The sequence below is a fragment of the Chelonia mydas genome, chromosome 26 (assembly GCF_015237465.2).
Source record: "Chelonia mydas isolate rCheMyd1 chromosome 26, rCheMyd1.pri.v2, whole genome shotgun sequence".
NCBI classification, from domain to species: Eukaryota; Metazoa; Chordata; order Testudines; family Cheloniidae; genus Chelonia; species Chelonia mydas.
The window spans coordinates 14,574,038-14,601,606 of NC_057859.1; the positions used below are offsets into that span (position 1 = coordinate 14,574,038).

General features: G+C 58.5%; 1 protein-coding gene across 1 annotated transcript in view; it reads left to right on the forward strand.

The window, feature by feature from the left end:
* Positions 1-4,716: 4,716 nt before the first annotated feature.
* Positions 4,717-27,569, forward strand: part of CNNM4 (cyclin and CBS domain divalent metal cation transport mediator 4) — a 41,891-nt gene continuing 19,038 nt past the window's right edge. Inside the window, exon 1 of the mRNA XM_037886125.1 lies at positions 4,717-6,142. Coding sequence (XP_037742053.1) covers positions 4,717-6,142 — 1,426 coding nt within the window. The remainder of the gene's footprint in view (positions 6,143-27,569) is intronic.

Consider the following 27,569-nt stretch of genomic DNA (forward strand, 5'->3'; position numbering starts at 1 on the left):
GGCTGGATGGGGAAAGGGACTGGAACGTGTTGCTTTACTGTGGCATGGTACCGCGAATGATGACACTTAACTCCCCCTTTGTCCAGCACTCACTCAGGGGTTGTGCAAACCACGTTGCTTACGCAGCTCGGCCAATGCCTTTCAAGCCTGACCTCCAGCACCACCTGGCTGTTCCAGTCCCGGGCTCCCCACCCACCCAGCTCTGCTGATGCCCTTCAGAATCCTGATGCGGTTACTCTGGTCCTGCAGCCTCCCGTAGTCTGCCTGTCCACTTCAAGCCTGACTCATGGCATCCCTTCCTGGTCTCACCTCGGCCCAGTCCTAAGCGGAGCCAGACAGATCTCCACCCAGGAGCACAGCCAGCCAGTCTCATCTCCACATGTGACTTAACCCAGGAGCCCAGCTCTTCAGCAATGGTAGTCAGGGGCTGCATTCGCCCCTTGTGCATCTTCTTGCTCTTTCTGTCTGAGCCCAGAAGCTCCCTTACAGGGAGTTATCTCTCTGGTCCTTGTTGCTATAGAAACACATTCCAGTGGACCATTGATTTCTGATGGTGAATTTGAGGTTACGGCTCCCAAAGGCAATGCATTAATTACCGCTTGCTTTCCACTGGGGAAGAGCAGGCATGAGGCCTGGCACTTTCTGTTTCCTGTGTATGGGCCACAGTAAAGTCAGAGGCTAGGGAACGGAAGGAGAGGAGCAGTGTCAGGGCGTCTGTGGACAGGTCAGAGCTGCCCAGCGAGCGATCTCCTCTTCCTGGTGTCATCCGTGGTGACTCCGGTGAAATCACCAGCGAAAGTGAGAGCGACACCAGCCTGCGCGAGAGGAAACTCAAGCCCAGGTGCTCTAGGATAGCACACCAGGCAATGCTGGCAGTTCTTTACGTCCGCCTGGAGAGCCTGACGGAGCTCCTTGTGGCAATGGGTCCAAATATAGCCATCGCAGAGCCTGGGTTTATAGAAGCCCGTCACGCTAGATCATTAAAGTCATAGGGGACTTTTTCTGGCTGGCAGTTAGAGCCCTGTTGGAAACTTTAAACCCAAAATCCATTACCAGTCTTAAAAAGGGATATTCCTCCGTTGTTAACACGCACTGGGCTGTTACAATCGGGTTGCAGTAGGTTAGCAATGTAAGGCACCACAGCAGCCATTTGCTACGAGAGGAGGAGACGACAGCCCTGGCTAAGTAGAGCAAAGTCCTAATGCTGGGTGTCAGGACTCCTGGGTTCTACACCTGCCTCTGCCTTGTGACCTTTCTGTGAGTCCGTCACTGTTGCAGGGCCCAGAACAAACCCCGGGTGCAGTCTCTGGCGGGAGCGAGGAGTCAGACCTGGTCCTTGTCCCCTGGAAAGGCTGCGTGAAACCCCTTGCTGGGGGTGAAGAACTGGGGCTGGATTACAGGGCCTGCCCTGGGTCCTGACATTGTTTGTGAGCTATGCAGGCTGCCCAGCGGGGCCATTCCCGCACACTGTCCTGTCTTTGAAAGTCTGACACACTAGGTTTCGTCTGCTTGCATCATACACTGACATGACTCTCCTGGAGTGCTACAACCCCGAGCTCACCTGGTAACTGAGCACTGACACTCTGGGGTTTGGTGAACCAGCCCACTACTCACTAGCCCCGCAGAATTGTCTTCATCCAAACATCCCATCACGTCCCCACACAGACCTGCAACTCAACCTTATTCAGCTGGTGGGCTCCCATGGCTGCACAGTGACTGGTCAGAGCAGTTAAGGGCCATGGGCCATTAAAAATACCAGGGAACTTTTCTCTCAAGGGACCAACCAGGTTGTTTCCTCTCTAATCAGGCAGGGTCAGGTTGAGCTGATCTGATGCACCTGGCAGGGCTGTTGCCCCTTTCTACCAGCTACTTGGGGCCAGCACCGAAGAGGGACTTTGCTCAACGAGGCAGCATCAAAGCTGTTCAAGGAGAAGTGTGCTCCGTGCTGAGCTAGCTAAACTCTTTATTTATGAAAGTGCTCTGAGCAGAACCAGCTTCCGTCGCTCAATATTCAGTCCGAGATGGGAACTGCAGGTACTTGGGCAAATGATCCAGAAGGGTTGGCTGGCGCTGTCTGAGTGCCTTTGGGCCCTCTGCCAAGATGCTTTTATTAGTGACTTCTTGTACACCTGTCCTACCACTGACTCCAGACCTATCGCCGCCCTCTGCTCCCAGGGTGAAGGTACAAGGCATGTTATCTAGCCAGGGCTGTTTGTTCTCCAGGGGTGGAGGTGCGGCCTCCTGGCAGAAGTCAGCATGCTGTAGCCCCGTTCCAAAGTCAGTAATCACATTCCGCCTCTTTACATCCCTCCTGCAGTTTATTTGGGTACAGAATTTCCTTCAGCTCCCGTCCTACAGCCTGATTCGAGCCAGGCTGAGTCTTCAAATCCTCTTTAAAGGGAGTTGAGGATGGTCAATACTGCACAAGCTTGGGCCCCTGAACTGTTCCTAGTGTTACTATGAGTCGTTAAACAGCTCAGACATCCCACCCCAGGGGTAGCTGCATGTCAGGCCTGGGGGGAATGACCTGTGTGCTTTGTATAACAGTTTGCAAAGCAGTCTGGGATCCTCCAGGGATGGAGTACACTCTAGAAATGCAAGATATTTATAGACCTCCTCACATGCCAGCATTACCCAGCGGCAGGGTGCCAGGTGCACAATGCAGGTTTTCTCTGATGCCACAATAGGGAGCTCTTTCTGCATGCTTTTTGGAGGACAATCACCGCTGCTGTAATGTGTCTGTTACAAAACCCACCACAAGGAATACAAAGTAATGCACCTCGGAAAACACAATGCCAACTACACATATCAAATGATGGGGTCTAAATTAGCTGTTACCACTCAAGAGAGATCCTGGAGTCATTGTGGACAGTTCTCTGAAAACATCCACTCAATGTGCAGCGGCCGTCAAAAAAAATCAAACAATGTTGGGAATCATTAAGAAAGGGATAGAGATAAGACAGAAAATATCATATTGCGTCTACATAAATCCATGGTACGCCCACATCTGGAATACTGTGTGCAGATGTGGTCGCCCCATCTCTAAAAAGATATATTGGAATTGGAAAAGGTTCAGAAAAGGGCAACAAAAATGATTACGGGGATGGAACAGCTTCCGTATGAGGAGAGATGAATAAGACTGGGACTTTTCAGCTTGGAAAAGGGACGACTAAGGGGGGATATGATAGAGGTCTATAAAATCATGACGGGTGTGGAGAAAGTAAATAAGGGAGCGTGATTTACTCCTTCTCATAACACAAGAGGGATCGAAGGCTGCAGGATGGCGCTGGGCAAGCCGCCAAGGTGTCGGTCCCCTTCCTGTGGTTACTGACTCCTGCGTTTTATGGCAAAGTCATGAATCAATAAACAAGGGGCAAGGAGTGGAAAATTCCACCAGGTGGGAGGGTCAGCGTGCGAGCTGGGGGAAGCTCAGGGGCGTGACTCCCCAGCCGCGCCCTAGAGAGTATCATCATGTCCCTCTGTAGGGGCCTAGCCCCCATGTTAACTATGGGATAATGTCTTACACCGGGGGCGGGGCAGGGCAGGGCAGAGAGGCCTAGGCATGGCAGGGCTGCCCCAAAGGACACCCCTGCCCCACAGTTCCCTACATCCCCTTTCTGTACCCCCCCCCCCCAAGAATCACCCCCTGCCCCATGCACCCCCTCCCCCACCATTCTGAAAATCATCCCCAACCCCATAACGCCCTCCCCCACCGTGCCCCCAAAATCACCCCCCCGCCCCATAACACCCAAAAGTCAACCCTCCCGCCCCATAACACCCTCCCCAACACCCCACCCCATAACACCCTCCCGCCCCATAACACCCTCCCCCAACGCCCAACCCCATAACACCCTCCCGCCCCATAACACCCTCCCCCAACACCCCCCAAAAATCAACCCTCCCGCCCCATAACACCCTCCCCCAACACCCCACCCCATAACACCCTCCCGCCCCATAACACCCTCCCCCAATGCCCAACCCCATAACACCCTCCCCCAACACCCCTGAAAAATCAACCCTCCCGCCCCATAACACCCTCCCGCAATGCCCCCCCAAAAATCAACCCTCCCGCCCCATAACACCCCAAATCAACCCCCGCGCCCCATAACACCCTCCCCCAACACCCCACCCCATAACACCCTCCCGCCCCATAACACCCTCCCCCAACACCCCCCAAAAATCAACCCTCCCGCCCCATAACACCCTCCCCCAACACCCCACCCCATAACACCCTCCCGCCCCATAACACCCTCCCCCAATGCCCAACCCCATAACACCCTCCCCCAACACCCCCGAAAAATCAACCCTCCCGCCCCATAACACCCTCCCGCAATGCCCCCCCAAAAATCAACCCTCCCGCCCCATAACACCCCAAATCAACCCCCGCGCCCCATAACACCCTCCCCCAACGCCCCACCCCATAACACCCTCCCCCAACACCCCCCAAAAATCAACCCCCGCGCCCCATAACACCCCAAATCAACCCCCGCGCCCCATAACACCCTCCCCCACAAAATCACCCCCCCGCCCCATAACACGGCCCCCCGCAGCCGCGAACTCCCGCCTCCTTAACGCTCCCCCAGCCCGGCGCCTCCTTAAGGCGCCTCGGGGGCGGGGCCGGGGCGAGGGGGCGGGGCCGCGCGGCGGGCGACGTGCGCGCCGCCGCCGGCCCAGCAGCGGGCGGTTGTGACGGGCGAGGCGCGGGGCGAGCGGAACATGGCGCCGGGCGGCGGCGGCGGCGGCAGCGGGGGCGCGGCGGGGGCGCTGCGGGCGCTGCTGGGGCTGGCGCTCGCGCTCCCCCTGGCGGCGGGGCCGGGCCCGCCCGGCAGCGACGGCGGCAGCGTGATCCTGGGCATGCGGCTGGAGGGCACCAGCAAGCCGGCGGCCGCGGCGGCCGAGGGGGGCGTCATCCAGGTGACCGAGGGCAGCCAGGTGCGGCTGCGGCTCTTCGGGCTGGGCATCCGGCCGGGCACCGGGGAGCTGGTGGCCTTCGCCGCCCTGGGCGCCTGGGCCAACGCCAGCGCGGCGGGCAACGCCAGCGCCCCGGCCCGGGCCGAGGGCGGCTGCCCCGAGCCCACCCAGGACCTGGTGGTGCAGCCCCGCATGGCCGAGACCCGCGACACCTCGGGGGTGCTGCTCGTGCGGGTGCAGCCCCTGCGGAAGCACGAGCGGGCCAAGGTCTACGTGCTGTGCACCAAGCGCGGCCCCGGCCAGCCCTGGCTGCAGCACCAGGGCAGCGACGGCCGCCTCATGGTGGTGGAGGAGAAGAAGTCGCTGCTGCCCCTCTGGTTCCAGATCATCCTCATCCTCTGCCTGCTGGTGCTCTCCGGCATGTTCAGCGGCCTCAACCTGGGCCTCATGGCGCTGGACCCCATGGAGCTGCGCATCGTGCAGAACTGCGGCACCAACAAGGAGAAGCGCTACGCCCGCAAGATCGAGCCCATCCGCAGGAAGGGCAACTACCTGCTCTGCTCCTTGCTGCTGGGCAACGTGCTGGTGAACACCACCCTCACCATCCTCCTGGACGACCTGATCGGCTCCGGCTTAGGCGCCGTCATCGCCTCCACCATCGGCATCGTCATCTTCGGCGAGATCGTGCCGCAGGCCCTCTGCTCCCGGCACGGCCTGGCCGTGGGCGCCAACACCATCACCATCACCAAGTTCTTCATGCTGGTGACGTTCCCCCTCTCCTACCCCATCAGCAGGCTCCTGGACTGCATCTTGGGCCAGGAGATCGGCACCGTCTACAACCGTGAGAAGCTGGTCGAGATGCTGAAGGTGACGGAGCCCTACAACGATCTGGTCAAGGAGGAGCTCAACATGATCCAGGGAGCGCTGGAGCTCCGGACTAAGACAGTGGAGGATGTCATGACTCCGCTCCACGATTGCTTCATGATCAACAGCGACGCCATCCTGGACTTCAACACAATGTCGGAGATCATGGAGAGCGGCTACACCCGCATCCCGGTCTATGAGGAGGAGCGCTCCAACATCGTGGACATCCTCTACGTCAAGGACCTGGCCTTTGTGGACCCTGACGATTGCACCCCCCTCAAGACCATCACCAAGTTCTACAACCACCCCGTCCATTTCGTCTTCCACGACACCAAGCTGGATGCTATGCTGGAGGAGTTCAAAAAAGGTGAGCCCGCCCAGGTTGGGTTCTGCTTGCTCCTCTGTTGTGTTGGGGCTGGGCTGGAGCGCTAGGTCAGTAGCCGTGCGGCTTTAGTGGGCAGATGGAGGAATGCCAAGGGGCTGTGACTAGAGGGAAAGTGAGAAAGGAAACTCTAGACTGACCATCACTGGAGTCTCTGCACCACTGGGCTCAGTTACACCAGTGCAAATCCAGAGGCATCTCTGCTAACCTCAGTAAAGTTAGATCAGGGGAGCTGAATGACATCTGCCAGAGGCTTCTCCTCCCAATGGGAAGTGCTAGAATCCCAGGCACTCGGGATGTTTAAAACTAGACTAGACCAAACATTTGCAACTATGCTGCAAGGACCAATCCTGAGCGGGGCCCCTGGGGAGGTGAACTAGATGGCACCTCGTGCTCCGGCTGCAGCTCGCAGGGGAAGGGATGCACTCCTACCGACTGTTTGGCAGCGAGGATATTTAAAACTGAGCATTGCGGGGGAGGGAGAGACTTCTATTTATATTGCGAGGAGGCAAACTCAGTTCAACGCAAAAATTTAGAAATACTTTGTCTGCAAAAAAGGCTTGTTTATTCTCTGATCAGCAGCCCCAGAGACCCATTAATGGGCACTGATGGATTCCTTAGGCCTCAGATGGAGGTTTTGGTCTAAAAAGTTTCCAAAAGCTAATATTTACAGAAAATATTCTACATGCACACAGCCTTTGTTTGGGGTTTTATTTATATCTGGAGCTAACCACTTCCCCATGTGTTTGCAACTCAAACATTGCAGGACCTGCTACAGCAGAGAACCTGAAAGTGAAACTGATGTAGGAGTGTCAGTGAAATTGAGGAATCTGTTGTCCCCCTGGAATGAAATGCAGAAAGCAAACAAAGTGTGTGTGTGTGTGGGGGGGGGGAATTGTGGCTCGGTGCGGGGGGTCAGTTTAGTGTTTTTTTATCATTTCGGATGTCCTTAGCCCAGGGAAGAAATGTCTTTACTCAAATACGGGGTTTTTAACTTGGTGATGTCTCTTTAATTCAGACTGTGGGTGATTTTCTCATTTGTGTTCGAGCATTCCTGGTGCCGGGTGAGCCCAGTGCACGTCAGAGACTCAGGGTTCAGCCAGGCGGGGGGTGTGTGTGTCCAAGGCAGAAGTGTCCCCCCTCATGCTGTCCCTTAGATGGCAGTTCTGTGTAATGTGCTGGGGGCAGGGGTCCCCATGTGGTTGAGGACCTTCAATCTGCAGCTCGTGTTACTGTGTAAACTAGGAAGTCAAAGCAACAAATTGCTTGTACGCCACCCTGCCTTCCCTCCCCCACCCCCACCCAGCCATGGCAGTGCTCATAGCTTCTAAATGTGGGTCACTCTCTAGCCCTGGTATATATGGGGCAGGACTTGACCCCACCAGCGGTGCAGTGACCGGGACAGTTACTAGCTTGGCTCTCCAGCTTAACGGGAAGAGAGGCAAACAAGCCAGGAAGTGCTGCTCTCTTTCCAGTATAACCACACTTGCTGGGTGCCCCGGGCCTGACTCTCCTCTTACACTGATTTGGCACCAGGGTCACTGCGCTGGCTTCGGCTTTACCCGATGGGCCCAGTGGTTACATTCGGCAGACTCAGGGCTCTGGCAGTGGGCTGCAGAGACACGCTTTGGAACCGAGTCAGCTGTGGCCCAAAGTCCTGGCAATGCGATGACTGGTTTGTGGCCTGTGTGCAGAGGGGAGAGGTGTCGCACTCCAGTTCCTGATGGACAGGGGTCCACCCCACTGGCCCCAGCACTTGGGGACAGTCGGAGCAGAGAGCTCAAGATCTGAGCAGGCCATGGAGACAGAAGTCCCCTCTCGCCCAGAGGCCGTTCCTCCACTCCAGCAGCTGGGGGAGTTGCCTGCAATACTTGTGTTGGGGATCAGGAGACAATGGGTCATTTCACAGAATGGCAACAGCGAGGCCCAGGGCTGGCTGTTGGGCCGGCTCCCAGCTGGGTGTGTGGGCCCAGGTCTGAGCGCTTTGTTTGTGTCTTTTGGGCCGTTCCTGGGAGTAGCCGGCACGGGCATCACCAGTGCATGGGCATCACCAGTCTGCTTGGGGCTTGATCTGTGTTTGTTCTGCGCTGTGCAGCCTTTGTCCCAGGCTGGCAGGGCTGGGGCAGGTGATACTGACACACCTGCAGCCCTGTGGGCCCTGGGCTCCAAAGGTCCCACCTCAGGCAGGGCGAAACACTGGGACGATGTTTACTGCTTCTGGTTCAGCCCCACGGGGCTGCGAGCTCTGCAGGGATCACCTGAGCCTGCTGGGGAACCTGGCAGGAATGCATTACACGCGTCCCCCCACCCAGCCGAACAGGAATCCATTCTCCCCGTTACCCACCTTCCTCCCCAACCACGGGCCCAGCTCACTCCCATTGCACTGAAAGGGAGTTTTCCCTGTGGCTTTGAAGGGAGCAGGACTGGGACCCTTGCCAGTCCCCTTCCTCCCCAGCCCAGGCAGCAATGGGGGTGGGGAGAGACTTGTTTGCTAGAACCATCGCTGGGGCACTGCCAGTTAGCACCTGAAAATCTGGAAGCTGCCACTGCGCCAGAGCCCCGGTGCCTGCCCCGTTCACCCACGCGTGGGCACCACGGACATGGCTGGCCGGCTTTACACACGTGACTTGGGTCTGGTCTGGGGTTGGGACAGGAGCTCAGGTCACTTTAATCTGATCCCTCGTCCCCGTTGGGTGCGGTTCTGGCTCAATCGCCTGAAATCCAGACGCACCCTCCGGTCTGGGCTGGCCGCAGCTTTTCTGCTCAGCTGGTCCAGGTGTGGTTCGCGCTGTACGTTGGACCTAATAAACCTGGTTCCCGCCCTGCCTGGCCGCGGGTAGAGGCTGGCAGGAGTTTGTGCCGTGAGAGCACTTGGGGGAATGGTCACAAGGATCTCTGGCGTCCCCACACCCCAAAAGCCCCGTCTGCAAGAGCCTTTGCAGGCATGCGCCCCTGAGGCACTGGTGTGTATGTTCTGGGGTTGCGGGCACAGGGCAGGTCACACCCCGGCCACGCTACCCCTGTGACAACAGACAGGGCCTCAGTCCAGCCAGCCGAAAACTGAGTCAAAGTTGGTAACCTCGCTGAGCTGCAGCTCTGCCCACAGACTTCCCTGATGGGGGAGGAGAGGGGTTATGAGCCCCCGAATATCAGTACCCCCAATCCACCCCCCCAACACACACACTTAAAAAACCTAAATCAAGGAATTAGTGGCTAAGCTGCAGATTCACTCAACCCCGCCTGCTGGACAGGGCTGGGCACGGACCTAACCTCCCACTGGAGCCTCTTACTGCTTTTTTAAATCATTTTGGGGACAAAATTGACCCAGGGTTGAGCCCGTGTGAAGATCAAGCCCCTTTCTCCCGCACCCCCCCAAAGTTGGTCCCGCAAGGGCGGGCTGAGGCCCCTGGCGAAGTCAGGCCTGCTGGGTTCTGTGCCCAGCTCTTCTGCTGACTCGCTGGGGTCCCTGGGCAAGTTCCCACCCACTCTGTGCCCTTTGTAACTGGGGCCAGTGACCCAGACCCCGCTCTCAGGGAACGTGTGCAGAAGCATCCTATGCTGAGTATGTGCTCTGAGATCCTCGGATGGGCGGGGCTAGAGAAGGGGCCTGGGTTAAAGTCCGTGATTGAGGGTGTGTCCACACCCGGGGCTGGCCTGGGCCAGCTGACTCAGGCTTGTGGGGCGTTGGGGCCAAAGGGCTGTTCAGTTGCAGTGTAGCTGTTCCATGCTAGGCCCCTACAAGGCAGGAGGGTCCCAGAGCTCGGGTCTGAGCCTGGGTGTCTAACAGCCCCGCAGCCCGGGCCAGCTGCGGGGGTGGAGTTGCAGGGCGAGGCAATCTGGGCAGAGCCTGAGGTCCCTGCTGTGCGGTGTGGGACACATGCCCACGTAGGAGAACGCACTCAATTTGTAGGGGGCTGTGGAAGCTCTTGCAGGATTTCTCTCCCTCTATCCCTGGGGCCTTGTGGGGCAGGGGCTCCTCGCTCCAGCTGTGGCTGACGCTCTCTTGCCCCCATACCCTGCACCTTCAGAGCAGCACAAAGCACTCCTGTCCCTCTGCCCCCCGGGGCTGCTCCAGGGTGCAGCCAGTCCCTGGTGGGCTGAGGGTCTCCGGAGCCTGGCGCTGCTCTCCCATGATGCAGCCTGTCACTCTGCCAATCGACTGCTGGGCTGGCTGACGTTCGCCGAGCTTGGGCCTCAAGGGGAGATAAAAGGCCTTTAAAAATAAATAGTCTCTTGCCTTTGGCTTTTCCCCTTGCCGCAGAGAGCACGCAGCCTGCAAGCCACAGTCTGTGAACGCCGGTTCCTCCTCCCCTCTGCCCCGGCCCCGTTGACGGGTCCACGTTCCAGTGGCGACTCCTGCCGAAGGAACAGATCTCAGTGGGTGAAAGCTTTTCAGTTCACATTAAAATCCTCCGCCAGTATCGCATCTGGCATCCCACCACTGCCTGCCTTCTTTGTTACCCCCGCATTTTTCTCTGGACACTGATCCATGCCCCCATTAGATCTCCTTGCCCTGCTCCGTCCCCGTATCGATTACATCTCTTGCCATCGGTCTCGGAGCATCCGCCCCATCCGCCGCTCGTCACCACAATGCTTATCTGGCCCCCGTGGTGGTGGTATCTGGATGTCTCACAATCCTCCCTACACTGATCTTTGCAGCGCCATGAGGCAGGGCAGTGCTGTTCTCCTGCTTTACAGACACAGAGCAGGGGCCCAGAGAGACTAAATGACTTGCCAAGGTCACACAGGGAGTCTGTGGCAGAGCAGGGGATTGAGCTGGGTCTCCCAAACTCCAGCCTGGCTTCCTGATCTCTGGCCTATCTAGCCAAAGTCTTGGTTCTTTGCACATTCAGTTCTCTCTTCTCCAGTCTCTCCTCTATTCTGTGCCGTTTCCCAGTCCAGCCTGTCCTTCTCCCCTTCCCACACCACTCTGTGTGCCTTCAGAAAAGAGATCTGGTGAATTTCATTTTGCTGCTGGCTCCTGGAGCAGAGCAGCAAAGCCAAGGATGGGTGCTGGTGTCCTTTTCCGGCTCGTCCTGGGCCACTTTCAGCTGTGCCCTGAAGAATGAGACTTCTTTTTTCTTGCACCTTCAGATGTAGCTCATATCGCTGTAAATCAGCCTTGCAAAATCAGCCGCAGCCCAGGGGCAAAACCCAGCGTGCACTAGTAAATATTTGTAATAACATTGCAAATCACTCCTTACCTGTCCTTGTCCTGGGTCAGGCAGGAAAGTGGAAACTCACAGAGCATCTGTAAATAGTATTTACTCTTCTAACACCATTCTAAAGTCGTGCAGGAGCATTTCTTTTCCCTCATGTGGCAGTGAGTTCCACAGGCTGAATCGGCACTGGCATGGGGAAGGGCACAATAGATCACTGTTAAACTTCTTGACGTCCCAGTTCACAGCTGTCCCCCTGCTCTCCCCTCCGGGGGCTAACAGCACGATGGCATCTTCCATCCTGTCTCCATGGTCCCAAGCCCGAAAGGTTACTGTCCTCCTCATTCAGAGCGGGGAGCCAGCGGCATGAGGGCAGGGGGCTTGCCCAGCTGGGGAGAGCCAAGAATGGACGAACAAGGGGCCAGATTTTCACAAGGGCTCCACTCCTCCTTTTTAGGCACCGAAATAAATCACCAAGTTTTCAATGTTGCCTTTGAAAATCTGCCCTGACGTGCTACCTTGAGAGCCCGTCTGGCTGTCTGTGCCCCCCCAACCCCCCGCCCGATCTATCTGCTAGTCTGTCATTTTATACGGCTGCCCATTGCTGTCTCACCTGTCACGTCATATCAGTGCAATAGTGAAGTTCAGTCTGGCCCCGGCTGTGGCTTAGAAGTCCTTGAAAACTGGGCCCCGAAGGGAGGGGAGCAGTGGGGTTCCCTTTTCCACTCGGCATAACTGCCCACAGTAGAATCTCCCTTCACAGATATGTCTCTCTGCCCCTCCTGGGTCCCCAAAGCATGTAACCCACATCCGCCCTGGGGCGGTCAGTTGGGTCTAAGCACGTGGCTGAGCGCGCCGCAGAATCTGGGCCTGGAGCCCGGGGCTTGCTGGGTCCGTCTCTGAACATCTGCTGCCGTGTCCCTTTCTAGGTGAGGTGGCAGGAGCTCCGCCCTGTGCTGTCTCTAGGTTCTTACGTGGTGCCCATCACTGTGCTCTCTGGCCACCTCCCCAAGGGAGGAGCTGGGCTCACAATAAGGGATCTGTTTCTCCCCCTCTCCTTCACGCTCGGCAGCTCCTGCTGCTCATGCTTGTGCTGATTTCGTCCAGGGCGAGATCCCAGTCCTGGAGCAATTTCCAGGGAAGCTCCCTCCTGACTCACTGACGCGTAGCGGTTGGAGGCAGCTGTGATCACACAGAGACAGGCGTCTGTGGCCTATCTGGGCTGGTCCAAGGAGTGTTTTAAAGACAGTGATGTCATTGCAATTTGCCCCATGGTATCTTATTAACGAATGCACGGGCTGTCGATCTGGGCCTACCATGGTCCTATTTAACAGCACTAGTGTGTGTGATGGGGGCCGTCGGTCAAAGGATTTACTGTCTCTGGGGTGGTCCCGTTACTCCCGAGTGGGGAAGCTGGGCCAGCCCCAGGAGTGTTCTGTTTGTGCCACCACGTACTTTACCGGCCAAAATCTCTGTTGTAGTATTCTTCCGTACTCCATTGGTCGTGCTCTCCATCGCCTTCACGTGTAAAGCTGGGGTCCCTGAATAGCAGGAGCTCAACTGACCAGCCTCCATGGGAGGGAGAAATTGGAGCTGGTACGATTCTGAAACTTGTACAAGTAGCTTTCCCTGCATCATGACGTTGTGATTTTTACGGCCTAGCAGGCTGCCAGCACTAAAGCTAAACCCCATGTGCTACTGGTAAGGAGAGTTCTTAGCTTTATCATAGAATCACAGATGATCAGGGTTGGAAGGAACCTCAGGAGGTCAGCTAGTCCAACCCCCTGCTCAAAGCAGGACCAACCCCAACTAAATCATCCCAGCCAGGGCTTTGTCAAGCCGGGCTTTAAAAACCTCTAAGGAAGGAGATTCCACCACCTCCCTAGGTGACCCATTCCAGTGCTTCACCACCCTCCTAGTGAAATAGTGTTTCCTAATATCCATCCTAGACCTCCCCCACTGCAACCTGAGACCATTACTCCTCGTTCTGTCATCTGCCACCAGTGAGAAGAGTCTAGATCCATCCTCTTTGGAACCCCCTTTCAGGTAGCTGAAGGCTGCTATCAAATCCCCCCTCATTCTTCTCTTCCGCAGACTAAAATAACCCCAGTTCCCTCAGCCTCTCCTCATGAGTCATGTGCCCCAGCCTCCTAATCATTTTCGTTGCCCTCTGCTGGACTCTCCAGTTTGTCCAATCCTTTCTGTAGCGGGGGGCCCAAAACTGGACACAATACTCCAGATGTGGCCTCGCCAGAGCCGAATAGAGGGGAATGATCACTTCCCTCGATCTGCTGGCAATGCTCCTACTAATGCAGCCCAATGTGCCGTTAGCCTTCTTGGCAACAAGGGCACACTGCTGACTCTCATCCAGCTTCTCATCCACTGTAAGCCCCAGGTCCTTTACCAAACACCAATCTGTGAGCTTGTGGGGTCAGAAAATATTGGATCTGCCCCCAATCTGGGATGGAGTATTGCCCCGCTGAGCGTCCTTTTGGGTGGGCACGTTCTGACACACAGATGTTTGAGTGGGCTCCAGCAGAAGTGTGGGCTGGATGCGGGGGGGGTAGGCGGGGGCTCTGGCTTTGCAGACTGGATGGCCAGAAGGGATCACTGATCATCTCGTCTGACCCTTGCTGCGAGTTGCTGGGTGGGTGGTGGCCGGAGCCATTGGCTGGGCAGGGTCTGGTGCTGCGGAGGGCCGACGATCTGCAGAGAACTGGCTGACCACGTAGCGACAGTAGTAACCACAGGCCTGGCTCCTCTCCTCGGGCCTGTTGCAAAGCCCATTGGGTCCCTGGGAGTCTTTCCACTGGCCTCAGGGGGCTTTGGATTGGGCCCCCCTTTCCAGCTGCGGAGTTGCATGGAGACACAGCCACGTGCGGCTTCCTGAGTGATGCTTCCATGTGAGCAGTTGCAGCTGCTGCCCCGGGGCTGTTGTGCGAGGAGGGGAGGTTGCCCCCGGGGCTGTTGTGCGAGGAGGGGAGGGGAGGTTGCCCCCGGGGCTGTTGTGCGAGGAGGGGAGGGGAGGGGGCCCCCGGGGCTGTTGTGCGAGGAGGGGAGGGGAGGGGGCCCCCGGGGCTGTTGTGCGAGGAGGGGAGGGGAGGGGGCCCCCGGGGCTGTTGTGCGAGGAGGGGAGGGGAGGGGGCCCCCGGGGCTGTTGTGCGAGGAGGGGAGGTGGGAGGCGCCCACCCGACGATCTGTCTCAGAGTGCGCCGCACGTGGTGAGAAGGAGAGAGGGGGCCTGGCCAAGTGGGCAGAGTGCAGGTGAGACAGGCCAGAGTGCGCAGCAACCAGAGGGTTACTCTTTCTCATAACACAGGAACTAGGGGGTCACCAAAGGAAATTAATAGGCAGCAGGTTTAAAACAAACAAAAGGAAGTATTTTTTTCACACAACGCTCAGTCAGTCTGTGGAACCCCCTGCCAGCAGATGTTGTGAAGGCCAAGAACATAACAGGGTTCAAAAAAGAACTAGATAAGTTCATGGGGGACAGGTCCATTGGTGGCTATTAGCCAGGATGGGCAGGGATGGTGTCCTGAGCCTGTTTGCCAGAAGATGGGAATGGGCGACAGGGGATGGATCACCTGATGATGACCTGTTCTGTTCACTCCCTCTGGGGCACCTGGCATTGGCCACTGTCAGCAGACAGGATCCTGGACTAGATGGACCTTTGGTCTGACCCAGTAGGGCCGTTCTTATGAAGTCCCAGCGTGAGTCGGTGCTGAAGCTGGGGATGGGGTGCAGGGGTCCTGACCAGCAGCCTCCTGCTCTAACCACTAGACAACACTGTGGCTGCATCAGAGCTGCAGGAATTCTGTATGGAGCGTTCGGCATCCCAGGGACAGGGGCGGCAGGGCAGCGCCCAGCTGGCGAGAGCTGTCCTAGCCTCTGCAGTCACTGGGCCTGTGCCGGTGGACACCAGCTGAGGTTCAGCCCCGGTTCTCGGGCGCTCGGTGGGGCCTGAGGGCAGCCGTGGGTCCTCTCATCACCTCAGCCATGCTGTGTGCGCCCAGGTGCCGGGTCGGGGCTCAGATCCATCCCTCGCTGTAACTCCTCCCTTCCCAAAGCGGAAATGGGAGGGGCCCCTTCGTCCTGGTGTTGATTGGCTGCGCCAGGGAGCCTGTGGCCGAGGGGGGCCTGGCGGTAAAGGCAGCCTGGGCCCCAAATCCCTGGTTTGTCATGTGTGTTAAATCCCGGGGGTCCCCTTGTCGCTCATGTCAGCCAAGCGTCCAGTCCACTTACACAAACACTCTAGGTGCCGCCCTCCTACCCCATTCAGTTCAGGGTCTCCCTGCAATTCTGCCTGATTCCCCCCATGCCAGGGGCCCTGTGCCCCCTTCCCCCAAACCTGGGCCACCTCATGCCTCCCCACACCCTCTCCCCTCCCAATCTCGGAGTTAAGTCCCAGGGTGCTGGCCTGTGAAACCCAGCGTGGGATGGGCAGAGGAGTTCGGCTGTTGTGCTGGGAGGTGTCAGCGGCTGGGGTCAGCCCTTGTTTGACCATAGACAATTGCAGAGGTGCTCGGGCCTGGGGCTGTGCTAATGAGCTGACAGGGGCTCCGTGTGCCCCCCCAGCACCCCCTTTTGACTTGCTGATTTCCCCCTAGGACATGCCCTGAAATTGTGGCATCGATCTGATGTGGCATCCAGTAGTCGTGTTACAGACAGATCCCGGTGTCGCTGCCGGGGCCCATGGCTTCCCCCCCGACCCCATGCAGGGAGCCTGGGGCCCTGCTTCAGCAGCAGGAGCAGCGATCCCAAGCAGGCTGCAGCTGTGCTCCCAGCCAGGAGGGGAGCCGTGCGGGCCGTCGCATTTGACACCCCTCTCCGCTGTGTTTGGGGGCGCCTGGGTTTCTCCCTGGGGTGAGGCACCCAGTGCTAATGTGAGCACCTCTTGTGCCACTCCTGGAGTCCGTCGGGATCAGGCACCACATGGACTCCCAGCCCCCGCCCCAGTTGCAGCTGTGCTGAACTGTGCCCATAGGCAACATCCCCCAGTGGCGCCATCACCCCAGGTGATGGGTGTTGTCCAGCTCTCCCAAGAATCACGTACTGGCCCTGCAGGGTGTTGGACTGGCTGGGGCAGCCCTACAGACGCTGTGCGGGTGAATGAGGCCGCGGTTTGGCCTGAGGTGGAGGGTGATGGAGAGAGGCGGATGGGGGCACAGAGAAGCGGATGGGGGTGACAGCAGGCAGTGGGGCAGATGTGCCCAGAGGCAAAAAGTCGGCGTCTGAACTATTGAGAGGCGGGTCCCCGTCAGTGCCTGGATACATGTGTGCGAGCTGCTGCAGTTGAGTCAGGGGGACGGGGGAGGCCAGTGTATGGACCACGGCAGGTCTGTCTTTATATGGCTGCGTGGCTAGAGCCCTGGACTGAACTCCGGGACCTGGGTTGTGTTCCTGGCTCTGCCACTGGCCGGCTGGAACCGTGCCTCGGTTTCCCATCTGGGCAGTGGGGAGAGTGATGCTGATGCGCGTTGGGATCTCGGCCTGGCCGGTGCTGGCGAAAAGCTGGGGTTGTCCCTGGGAATTCAGCGCTCTCTGAATGAGCGGGCCTGTCGGGCCTGCAGCGCCGAGGCTATGTGTCGGGAAGATCCATCTCTTTCCCCCTCTTCTGTCCTGGCTCCGTGCTGAGCTGGTCCCCGTGTGTCACTCATTGCCAGTGCGGGAGCAGGGTGCGGGGGCAGCGGCTGGCCAGGCAGACGGGGAGCCTCGCCTCCTGGGGGGCAGCCCAAGGGGTGAACTGAGCAGTTCGGCAGGGGAAGGGGAAGGAGCTAATGCCGGTGGAGAAGGGCGTGCGGACCCAGGCAGGTGAGGGGGGCGTTGCCTTATCTGTGCAAACTCCCTGCCGAGGCCGCCCCGCCGCAGGGGGATGGACCTTCCTGCCTGCCCCAGGGTGGTTCCTTTTGATCTTCTCTCTGCCCGGCAGCAGCCTTTCCAGTATGGCAGGCTCAGCTGGCGTGGCTGGCAGGGCGAGCAAGCAGGTTCCCTGCTTCCTCGTGGGGAGGGGGCCGAGGGAGGGACACCAGGGCTGGGGGAAGGTCAGGAAGCGAATAGGGGAGCTTGAGAAGAGAGCCAGACGGAGACTCGCTGAGTGACCTTGGGGGAGACCTTTCCTTGCTGTGCCTCTGTGTCCGTGTGACCTGGAAGGATAAGGCACCCACCGCCTCCAGCTAATGTCGCTTTGTGCACTGCACAACCCGGCTTGTTAGCCCATTTCTAACGTAGAGGCAAACAACTGTCACCCACGTGAGGCTGCACATGGTCACGCTAGCCAGATCTGGAAAGAGCACCCGGATCTGACAGGCCGCGTCTAGTTAACTCAACCTCGCTGCCTTTCAGAACGAATGTGCCAGATCTAGAACACAAGACTGGCCAGACGGGGTCAGACCAAAGGTCCATCCAGCCCAGTGTCCTGTCTGCCGACAGTGGCCACTGCCAGGTGCCCCAGAGGGAATGACCAGAGCAGGGAATCATCAAGTGATCCATCCCCTGTCGCCCATTCCCAGCTTCTGGCAAACAGAGGCTAGGGACACTCAGAGCATGGGTTTGCATCCCTGACCATCTTGGGTAACAGCCATTGATGGACCAATCCTCCATGAACTTATCTAATGCTTTTTTGAACCCCGGTGTAGTTTTGGGCTTCACAACATCCTCTGGCAAGGAGTTCCACAAGTTGACTGTGCCTTGTGTGGAGAAATACTTCCTTTTTGTTTGTTTTAAACCTGCTGCCTCTTAATTTAACCGGTACTGGGTTTACCATGGTGCCAGTGGCACCGGGCCCAGAATCAGAAGGGGCCCTGGCCAGCCTGATCCCCCGGCCGGCTGAGCTGGTCAGGAAAGCTGTCCCCGCCCCTGCCCCACCTCCACCCTGCCTCTTCCCGCCCCTGCTCTGCCCCAGCCCCGCCCCCACTCCACCCCTTCCCCTGAGCTATGTCCTGGCTGGGGGACGGCAGCAGGGGTCGGGCACGCGCTGCATTCACCGGGCGGCGGGAAGTGGAGCAACGCGGCCCCAGCCCGCTCCGCCGGCTCCCAGCCGCGCCGCTGGTGAGTGCTGTGGGGCGGTTTCCCCCCTGCCCTGCAGTCCCAAGGCTGGGAGCCAGGGGAGCAGAGCGGAGCGGGTTTGAGCCAGGTCACTGCACTTCCCACCGCCCCGTGAGTGCGGGGTCAGGCCCACCTTGCAATCACCGGGCAGCAGGCAGTGGAGTGACCCAGCCCCAACCCTCTCCGCTCCGCTGGCTTGTGCTGCAGGGCAGTTTTCCCCCTGCCCCCCAAGCCTGGGGAGGAGATGGAGTGGTGGTTAAGGGGCATTGGATGGGGAAGAGAAGGGGATAGGGGAAGCGGGGGCTCAGCATGCAGATCCCCTTGGCAGCAACTGGGGCTCCCCAGTTAAGCAGGCCCATCAAACCTTCACCCTGACAAGCCCCACCTCCCCTGCATCTGTACCACCCCGATGAGCCCCTCCAGACACCCTCCCCACTGAGCCCCAACCACCTACACCCCCACCCAAATGAACCCCACCTGCCCTGCACCCACACACCCTCCCCACCCCCGCTGAGCTCCAACCACTTTGACTTGGTCCCCCCTGCAGACTCCCATGGCCCCTGCACCTGGAACCTCCCTGTGCATCCAGATCCCCCACTGAGCTGCCTGCACCCAGACTGCCCCACACAGAACCCTCTTACCCCCATCTGAATCCCCCCACACCAAGTCCCTCTGCACTTGGATCCTGCTGCCAGGCTGAGCCTCCCTGCCCACATCTGGTGTGCCTGGCACAAAAGGGGCAGGGCCCCAGGGTGTTTCTGTGGCAGGCATGGCCCTTGTGCTGTGTCAGGGTCAGGTTCAGCCTCACTGCCAAGTCCCTGTCCCAGGGGGGCAGGGGAGGCTGCAGGGTATTCTCCCACCTCAGTGGCCTGTGCTCCCCACTGCCATGGTGGAACTTCCGTATTTATTAATTGAAAAAAATATTGCAGAATTTTAAAATATTATCACAGAATTTGATGCAGAATTCCCTCGGGAATGTGGGGCACTGTACAGCTGTGATGGTGGGACTGTGAAGGGTGTGCTGGACAGTAGGGATCTGTGGGTGGGGGAGCTGGGCAGTTGTGGTGGGAGGTCACCAGGAGGCGTCTCAGGGTATAGCAGGTCCGGGGGCATTGAGCATAGGGATCTGTGGGGGAGGGCTCTGGGTGAGGGGGTGCTGGGCAGGGGGGCAGTGCGGAAGGGGCACGCTGGCAGCGCAAGGCTGGGCGAGCCAGTGTGTGTCTAGCCGTTTGTAAAGTTTCTGGGTTTGTAAACAGTGCCTTTGTGCTGGGCTGAGTGGGGCCACTTCCGCTGCGCTGCGCCTCATTGCCCCCAACCGGCCCCTCGCTCTGCGGCCCGCCCCCCATCACATGCCCTGTTTCCCCAATGGGGGCCCACAAATAGCTTTGGCGCTGGGCCCACAAAAAGTTAATCCAGCCCTGAATTTAACTAGGTGATCCCTGGTTCTTGTGTTTAGTGAAGGAGTAAATAACACTTCCTTATTTACTTTCTCCACACCAGTCATGATTTTATAGACCTCTATCATATCCCCACTTAGCCATCTCTTCTAAAAGTCCCTGTCTTTTTCATTTCTCCTCATACAGAAGCTGTTCCATCCCCTTAATCATTTTTGTTGCCCTTTGTACCTTTTCTAGTTCCGGTATATCTTTTTTGAGACGAGGTGACCAGAACTGCACAGATGTGGGTGTACCATGGATTTATAGAGAGGCAATATGATATTTTCTGTCTCATTATCTATCCTTTTCCTAATGGTTCCTAACCTGTTCACTTTTTTGATGGCCGCTGCACATTGAGTGGATGTTTTCAGAGAACTGTCCACAGTGACTCTAAGATCTCTTTCTTGAGTGGTAACAGCTAATTTAGACCCCATCATTTTGTATGTAGAGTTGGGATGTTTTCCAATGTGCATTACTTTGCATTTATCAACATTGAATTTCATCTGCCATTTTGTTGCCCGGTCACCCAGTTTTGAGAGATCCTTGTGTAGCTCTTCTCAGTCTGTGTGGGATTCAACTATCTTGAGTAGTTTTGTACCATCTGCAAATTTTGCCACCTCACTGTTTACCCCTTTTTCCAGATCATTTATTAATATGTTGAATAGGACTGGGCCCTATACAGACCCGTGGGGGACACCACTATTTACCTCTCTCCATTTTGAAAGCTGGCCATTTAGTCCTACCCTTTGGACAGATTCCTCTCTGTTCTTTGGATCTGGGTTCCTTAGAAAGTGCAGACTGGAGAATCACTGTAAGTGTAGGATGCAGGGGTGTTGTAGCCGTGTTGATCCCAGGATTTTAGAGAAACAAGGTGGGTGAGATCATATCTGTTATTGGACCAGCTTATGTTGGTGAGAGACACCAGCTTTCGAGCTACATGGAGCTCTTCCTCGGGTCCGAAGCTCGCCGGGACAAAGAGAGGTTAGCAAACGTACATCTTCTTCAGACCTGTGCAACAGCTCTGTGTAGCTCAAAAGCTCGTCTCTCATCAACAGAAGTCGGTCCAATAAAAGATATTTCCTCACCCACCTTGTCTTTTAAAGCGCATAAAAAATTACAGAAAACAAAATACAGCTGGTTAGTGGGTTACAATGTCACAAAATGTGCTCAGCACACAGTCACAATTATCCAGAGAGACCAGATCAGTTCAGTTCATTCAAGGTCTTATCACAGTCCGGCTAAAAGGCAGACACCTGAGTGCTGTGCGAGGCTTGGCTGGGTGGGGTTGGTTTCAAGGTGGAACTGTGGATCCTTGAACATAGACCCTTGGTGATCTTGGTGATCTCCCGTTTACTGGCCATTGGAATTCGAGGTCTGCTTGTGTCACTTCAACCAAGCAAGTCTAAAGTCGAATCGAGAAATGTAGCTGTCACATTCTGTACCTTGGGGGCGTGTCCTGGAACCCCCATATTCCTCATTTTCCTATAAATGTGACCTTACATATAAAGCAGGCCTTGTAAGGTATCCGGGGAAAGGTAATGATCTGCTGAAAGTCATTTCTCTGTCCATACATGTGTATCATTAACGCATATGAAGTTGTGAGAATTGTGTTGTATGGTGATCACTCAAACATGCTGTAAGTTTGGGGAATCAGCAAGATCTTAGCTCCCCAGAGGCAACAGCAGGGAAAGTAACCAACACCCGGGTGGGGTGCGAAACAACCCATCGACAGCCATTGTCCAGCAAGGGAGCGACAATGCAATGACTCATCTGCATGAGGCCCCCCTAGGGGAATTGCTCAGCCTTGCTTGGAGAGACTCAGCAATGCCCCCAAGACATGCCTGGACTTGTGCTCCCCAAGCACATGGACTGAGTGTATAAAACAGACAGAGTGGACACACACTGGGCCTTCTCCTGGCCCCACCTAGGCTGCAAGCAACCAAGACACTGAGAAGAAGACAAGACTCCAACAGAGGAGACCGACCCAGTGTCTATGGGACAAAGAGGTAACGTCTGTGGATGAGATGGTATCTCTTGCTGATGCCTTCATAGACTCATAGAACATCAGGGTTGGAAGGGACCTCGGGAGGCCATCGAACACACCCAGGCATCTCTTGAAAACAAACCCTGAAAGAGGTGTTTGAAGCTGGTGGGAAGAGGAGATTCCTAGCAAGAGGGAGGGTGGCTGGGAGACTGGGCACTCACCTCCCCAAAACCATTCCTCTAACCCTCATCCCAAACCTCCTGTAAAAGCAGACGAGCCCAGAAGGTGCTATCGGTGTGATTCCACTGATCCCCTGAGGAATAAACGCCCTGTGCTGGGCGGAAGCAGGCAACCAATAGCTCCTGTTAGTTCTGCTGCCCTCAACACTGAAACCGATCACGTTGGTTTTGTGAGGTTAGCCTCCCCAGAACCAGACATGGAGCATGTAACGGCTGCCCAAATTGATGGCAGGGAACACTTGGGGCAGAGGGATGCAGGGGCCCTGATCTCTCTGGTTAAGCAGAGTGTGGTCCCAAAGGCCAGTATGTTACCTGGCCAAATGGCCGAGATTGTGGGGGAGGGTGAAAGCAGATTCCTTGTGCCACTAGCTAAAATCCATGTGGTTTGGGAAGGTTTGGAAAGTGTTCTGACTGGGGGGGTAATAGAACACCTCCTAGTCGACCTGCTCCTGGGGAATGATTTTTTCCATGTAGCTCAGGTTAAAGTATTTGCCTGCAGCAGGAGGGAGTGTCCCTTCCATCAGCGCTTCTCTGGTGCAGACGTGGCCACAGAGACGTTAGAACAAGGGCTTTATAGCAAGTCTCCTCGCGCTCGTGGACGGCTCTGTCCTTGCTGGGTAGTGTCATTCAGCAGCCTGCTATGGTCATTGACGCATCCCTCGGCGCGAACAACTCATCCACCCTCCATCCATACAGACCAGCTCTGCACCCCGCTGGGCCAGGCCGTGAGCAGCCCTAGGTGTCCGTGAGAAGCCGAGGAAGATCACTTTTCTCTAGTAATAAATGAGGCCTCAGGCCAGTGGTTCTTAAACTGTGGGTCGGGACCTCAAAGTGGGTCGCAATCCCATTTGAAAGGGGTCGCCAGGGCTGGCGTTAGACTTGCTGGGGCCTGGGGCTGAAGCTGAAGCCGGACGGCATCGGGACTCCGATTACAGGCCTCTGGCCTGGGGCTGAAGCCCTTGGGCTTTGGTTCCCCCCCGGCCTGGCTTTGGTCCCTCTCAGGCTTTGGTCCCCTCTCCTGGGGCTGGGCAGCAATGGCTGTTGTCAGAAAGGGGTCGTGGTGCAGTGAAGTTTGAGAACCCCGCGGGGCCCTGGGTATTGTCTCGAATGGTGTCGCTGGAGCTCCTGTTGCTCTGACCTCGGCTCCAGGCAGAGAGCTTAGAAACGAGAAGAAAAAGGCAAAGGAGGAAGTTCCTCCCCAGTGGAGCGAGGTTTGCGTTTGGGTGGCTGCTGCCAGGACCCAGCCTCCGTCCCTGCCTGCACTGCTGTTTGACCCAGGCCTGGGTTAGGGAGGCGTCTGGCCTGGGCCGAGGTGTCCGTGACCCCATCGTTAATAGGCTCCCCCGCACGGCATGCTCCGTACCGCTCGGGCTGCTGGCTGGGCTGGCCTGCCCCACTGGTCTGGCCCTCCAGCAAAGGGGGTTAATGTCTCCGGGAAAGGCAGGCCGCCAGCAAGCCATGCTCCGCCGGCCTTGGAAGCGATGGGGCGGGGGCCGGCAGCTCAGGGGGGCGAGGCTGTTGGAACAGGGCGATTTGGTGCACTGAGGATGGGCATCGCCCCTGGATGTAGAGGGGAGCTACTGACGCAGGGGGCCCCGGAGAACTCTGGCTCCTCCAGTACTGAAATACAAAGGGACTCCCCGCACTTCTCTGCTCTCCTCCTTGGGCTCTTCCCCCGCCCTTCTGCCCCCTCTCGGCACCTCGGCCCAGGCCCTGGGGTGCCCCTCTCTGAAGAGGCATGCCCGCGTCTCACCCCAAGCCCCCAGCTCCCATGGGCGGCGTGTCTCAGAGGGGCATTAAGGACAGGGGAGTGGGAGGCTGGGTTATGGGTGCGCTGGGGGGTGGAATTCCACCAGGGATGGATTTGGCCTGGGGCCTGCCTGTGGAAGGCAGAGCCGTGTCTGGGGTGGGGGCAGTCGGGTCTAAGGCCACTGATCGGAATGCGGTTGTGTGCTGGCTGAGATCTGCTGAGTGTGAACGCTGCGCTTTGGGGGTTATCTACGGGAACCCAAGGGGGCGGCAGGAAGGAGGGTCCAGTGGACAGGGCACTGGGCTGAGACTCGGGAGATCCAGGTTCGAGTCTCGACTCCCTGCGTGTGCTCGGCCGAGGCGCTCGCTCTGCCCCCTGCCTCGGCTCCATGTCCCTGGGGATGTGCCCTGCGGGGCGCGAGGCTCAGACCCCAGGGAGGGGCCAGTGCACATCTTGCGGGCGCAGAGAGCTCGGCAGGTGCAGCGGGGGGGACCGAGCAGGGGAGAGTTGAGGCAGGGGAGCCACCGGGCTGTGCAGTCAGCGCCCCTAGGGACGCCTGCCCTTGGGCATAGCCAGCGGTGGGCGCTCCTGCCCTGGCCCCCGGGCTGGGGCTAGGCCTCGGGGGGATCCCTGAGGTCTGCAGGCTCCAGCGCTGGGAGCGCCAGGGCCCTCGATGATCCCACAGCCCACCCAGGCTGAGCTCCCGTGTTACCAGGCCAGAGAGCCTCTCCCCCACCGCCCGGGCTGACGCAGAGCGGAGCCTGTCGGAAGAGACGTCCCATCCCCACCCAGTGACTCCGGGGCCCGGGAGTCCAACGCAGCCCCCAGGACAGCGGCCAGTGGGGTTCCCCTCCCTGCCCCTGCGGCCTGGGGCTCTCGATAAGACGAGCCTGGTGGCTTCTCTCCTCTCTTTACTGGTGGGGGCAGAACTGGCACGTGTGCAGGGGCCAGGCTGGGGTAACCGAGGGCCCATTTGCCGTCAGCGCACAGTGGTGTCTATAGGGTTTTGTTCGGGACTTTTCGCATCCAGCCCCTTGCTCAGGGAGCCTTCCCCGCCCCCCCCATCCAGGTGTCACTCCCTCTGCCCTTTGTTCCTCTTCCTTCCCAATTCTCTCCCCAGTTTCTGAGTCTCTCTTGCTCCCTCCTTTGCCCTGACCCCAACCATTCACTAAAACACTCAGCAATTCTGTCATCGCTGACCTTCGCTGGGGACGCCCCAGTGCGATCCATGCCTGGCTGCTGGGTTCACTCCTCTCCGAGTAATTGTTTCAGGCTCTCTGCAGACTCTGGCAGAGGTCACTGCAGCAGGCGTGCTTGGGGCATGTGTCTTCAGAGCCGAACAGCTGGAGTCACTTGTTTGTGTTTTCACTGGGAGCTGCAATTCTGCAGAGTCCGAGTGGCCTCAGGCCACGTCAGGCCGGATCCAGGCCGGGGGTGAGACTCCTCTCCGTTGGAGTGCGCCTGGCGGGATGCAGCTTGGACAGCCAAAGTGCTGCCCCGGGGAGTTCTGGGCCGCTGGGCAGGGATCTCGGCTCCCCCTTTCCAATGGCCTTGGTGCCACAGCGAGAAGTCTCGAGGCCGGGGAGCTTCCCACCCTGGCTGTGTCTGTGTGTGCTGAGCCCTAGGGCTTGAGGGTGCGGCCCTGTCCGCCTGGCCGGGCTCCTGGCAGGAGACGCTTGGTGCCGCACAGGAATCCAGGACACGGGCTGACATGGGCTCCCCGGGTCCCATGGGCGACCCGCAGCCCCTGCTGTCCAAGCCCTGGGGTCCCCTGCCCCAGCTCCGCCGGTGCCCTGCTCTCCCGACCCGCAGCCCCCCTCCGCTATTCTAGCGTGTGCGTACCTCGCCTTTTGAGAGGCACAGCCATGCAGTGGGGACGAGGCTGAGATGCCCAAACTTGCCTCCTTTGAAATGGCAGCAGGACCCCCGCTCTTCCCAGACGGTTCTGGGCGCTGGCCCAAGCCCTCGGCGTTACACCCCCGGGCTGTTTACTCGTGGATTTCCTTCTCTCCGAGAGCCGTAATCCTGGCTTTACAAGGCACGGACAAGGGGTGGCAGGGATGGGTGCAGCGCCCTGGCTGGTGTGCTAATCTCACCGGCTCCCGCACTCTGCCCTTGGAGAGGTGGGTGGGGGGCCCCCGGGCTGGCTCCAGGCATGGGCCAATCAAAGGCTGCTCGCTGCCTCCCTGCGCTTCCCTGGTGCTTCTGCGCTGGGTGGCCCCAGGTTGTGCCAAGCAGCTTCTTCCTCTCCCCCGGCCCCATTCTTTCCTTCCCCACCCAGCCCTGCGCTGCCCTTTCCCAGCAGGTGCCGTGGCTCCCAGGGCTGGGCCCTGCATCCCACCTCCCTCAATTCCCCTGTGGATTGAATCCGATGGGGTAGCTGAGCACTATGGCCCAGCTGCCTGGGCTCTTCCCAGAGGTGGCTGCATGTGAGTGGTGGATGGTGGGGGCAGCTCAGATTTCCCAGGGATTCAGGGCTCCCCTTTGCTCTGCCTGTGCTGGAAGCCAGGCTAGGTCCAGCGCAGCGTGTCCCCAGTGGGCTGATGGGGGCCCAGAGCAAGTGCTACCCGTGTGTGCGAGGGAGGGAGAGCAGCCTGCCTACGTGTAGCCTGGGCTAACGTCATGTCTGTTGCGGGGGCGTAACGCCTATCGTCCTCTTCAGTTACAGCCTCAGCCAGGAGGCACCGCTCAGACTTTTACTTGTTTGGTTTCTTTCCCTGAGGCCTGCGGGGAAGGAGCAGGGGGCTCGGGGAAGGGGGCAAGGGGGCGGGCGCTACCCTGCATGCCCAGACACAGGCTCCAAATCCCTTTGCCTGGTGCAGGGAGCCAGGAGGAGGCTAGCAGTGAAGGGAACCCCCCCCACACACACACACACACTCCCTGGTCCCCGAGCCCCCATGTCCCAGGAGCCCCCCCGCCGTGCTGGATAAGACCCGTCCCATGTCCCGCCTGTGAGATGAACCTGCAGGTCGCTTTGCCTTGGCCCGGCTCCCCACAGGGTCTGCAGGCCGAGGGGAAAAGCCAGTTCTCCCCGCTGCGAAAGGCATGGACGCCAGGCTCTGGCCTCGCGTGTCAGGCTGCGCAGCGATGCTGCGGGCAGTGGGGAGGGCGTGTCTGGACACTGCATTAGTGCCCGCCGTGTGCCTGGCTCTGAGAGGGGGGGAGGGTCTCTCTTTCCTCGCCTCAGTCCCATGTGCCCCCCATATGGAAGCAGCTTGTGGGTGGGCCAGACCGTGGCTTAAAGGGCCTGCCCGTCCGGTGCCATGGGGCCCTCCTGCTGGCAGCGTGGGAGCGGGCGCAGCGTCCTGGGTCAGGATGGGGGGCAGCTGGGAACAGGCAGCGTGGGGGTCGCTTAGGCATGGTGCCTGGCTAGCCAATGACCATGTACCCGCTGAGCGGTACCCGCTGGCCTGAGACCAGGGCGAGCAGGGGCCGCCCGCCTGGCTGTGAGCTCAGTGTTCACGTTCCCTGCGGCTGGCACGTCTTCCCTTCCCCGACAGCACCAGCTGCAGCTAGGCCTGGGTCCCCGGCCTGGGGGCAGGTGTGGGCACCCTTGTCCTGTCCTGGGTGCTGGGATATCAGCTAGTCAGGGAGTGGGCATAGGTGGCCCCTGTGCCACTCGGGGGCGCTGAGCTGGCTGAGCAGGTATCCACATGGGCGATCCAGCCCCAAGACCCCCAGGGAGCTGCCCCCCCGAATGTCCCAGCGGGGGGAAGGGGTGGGGGACGCTGTGGGAACGGCAGTGCTTTATTTCAACTTTATGCAGGGAGAAGATGTTATCGGGGGCAGGACTCCTGAGT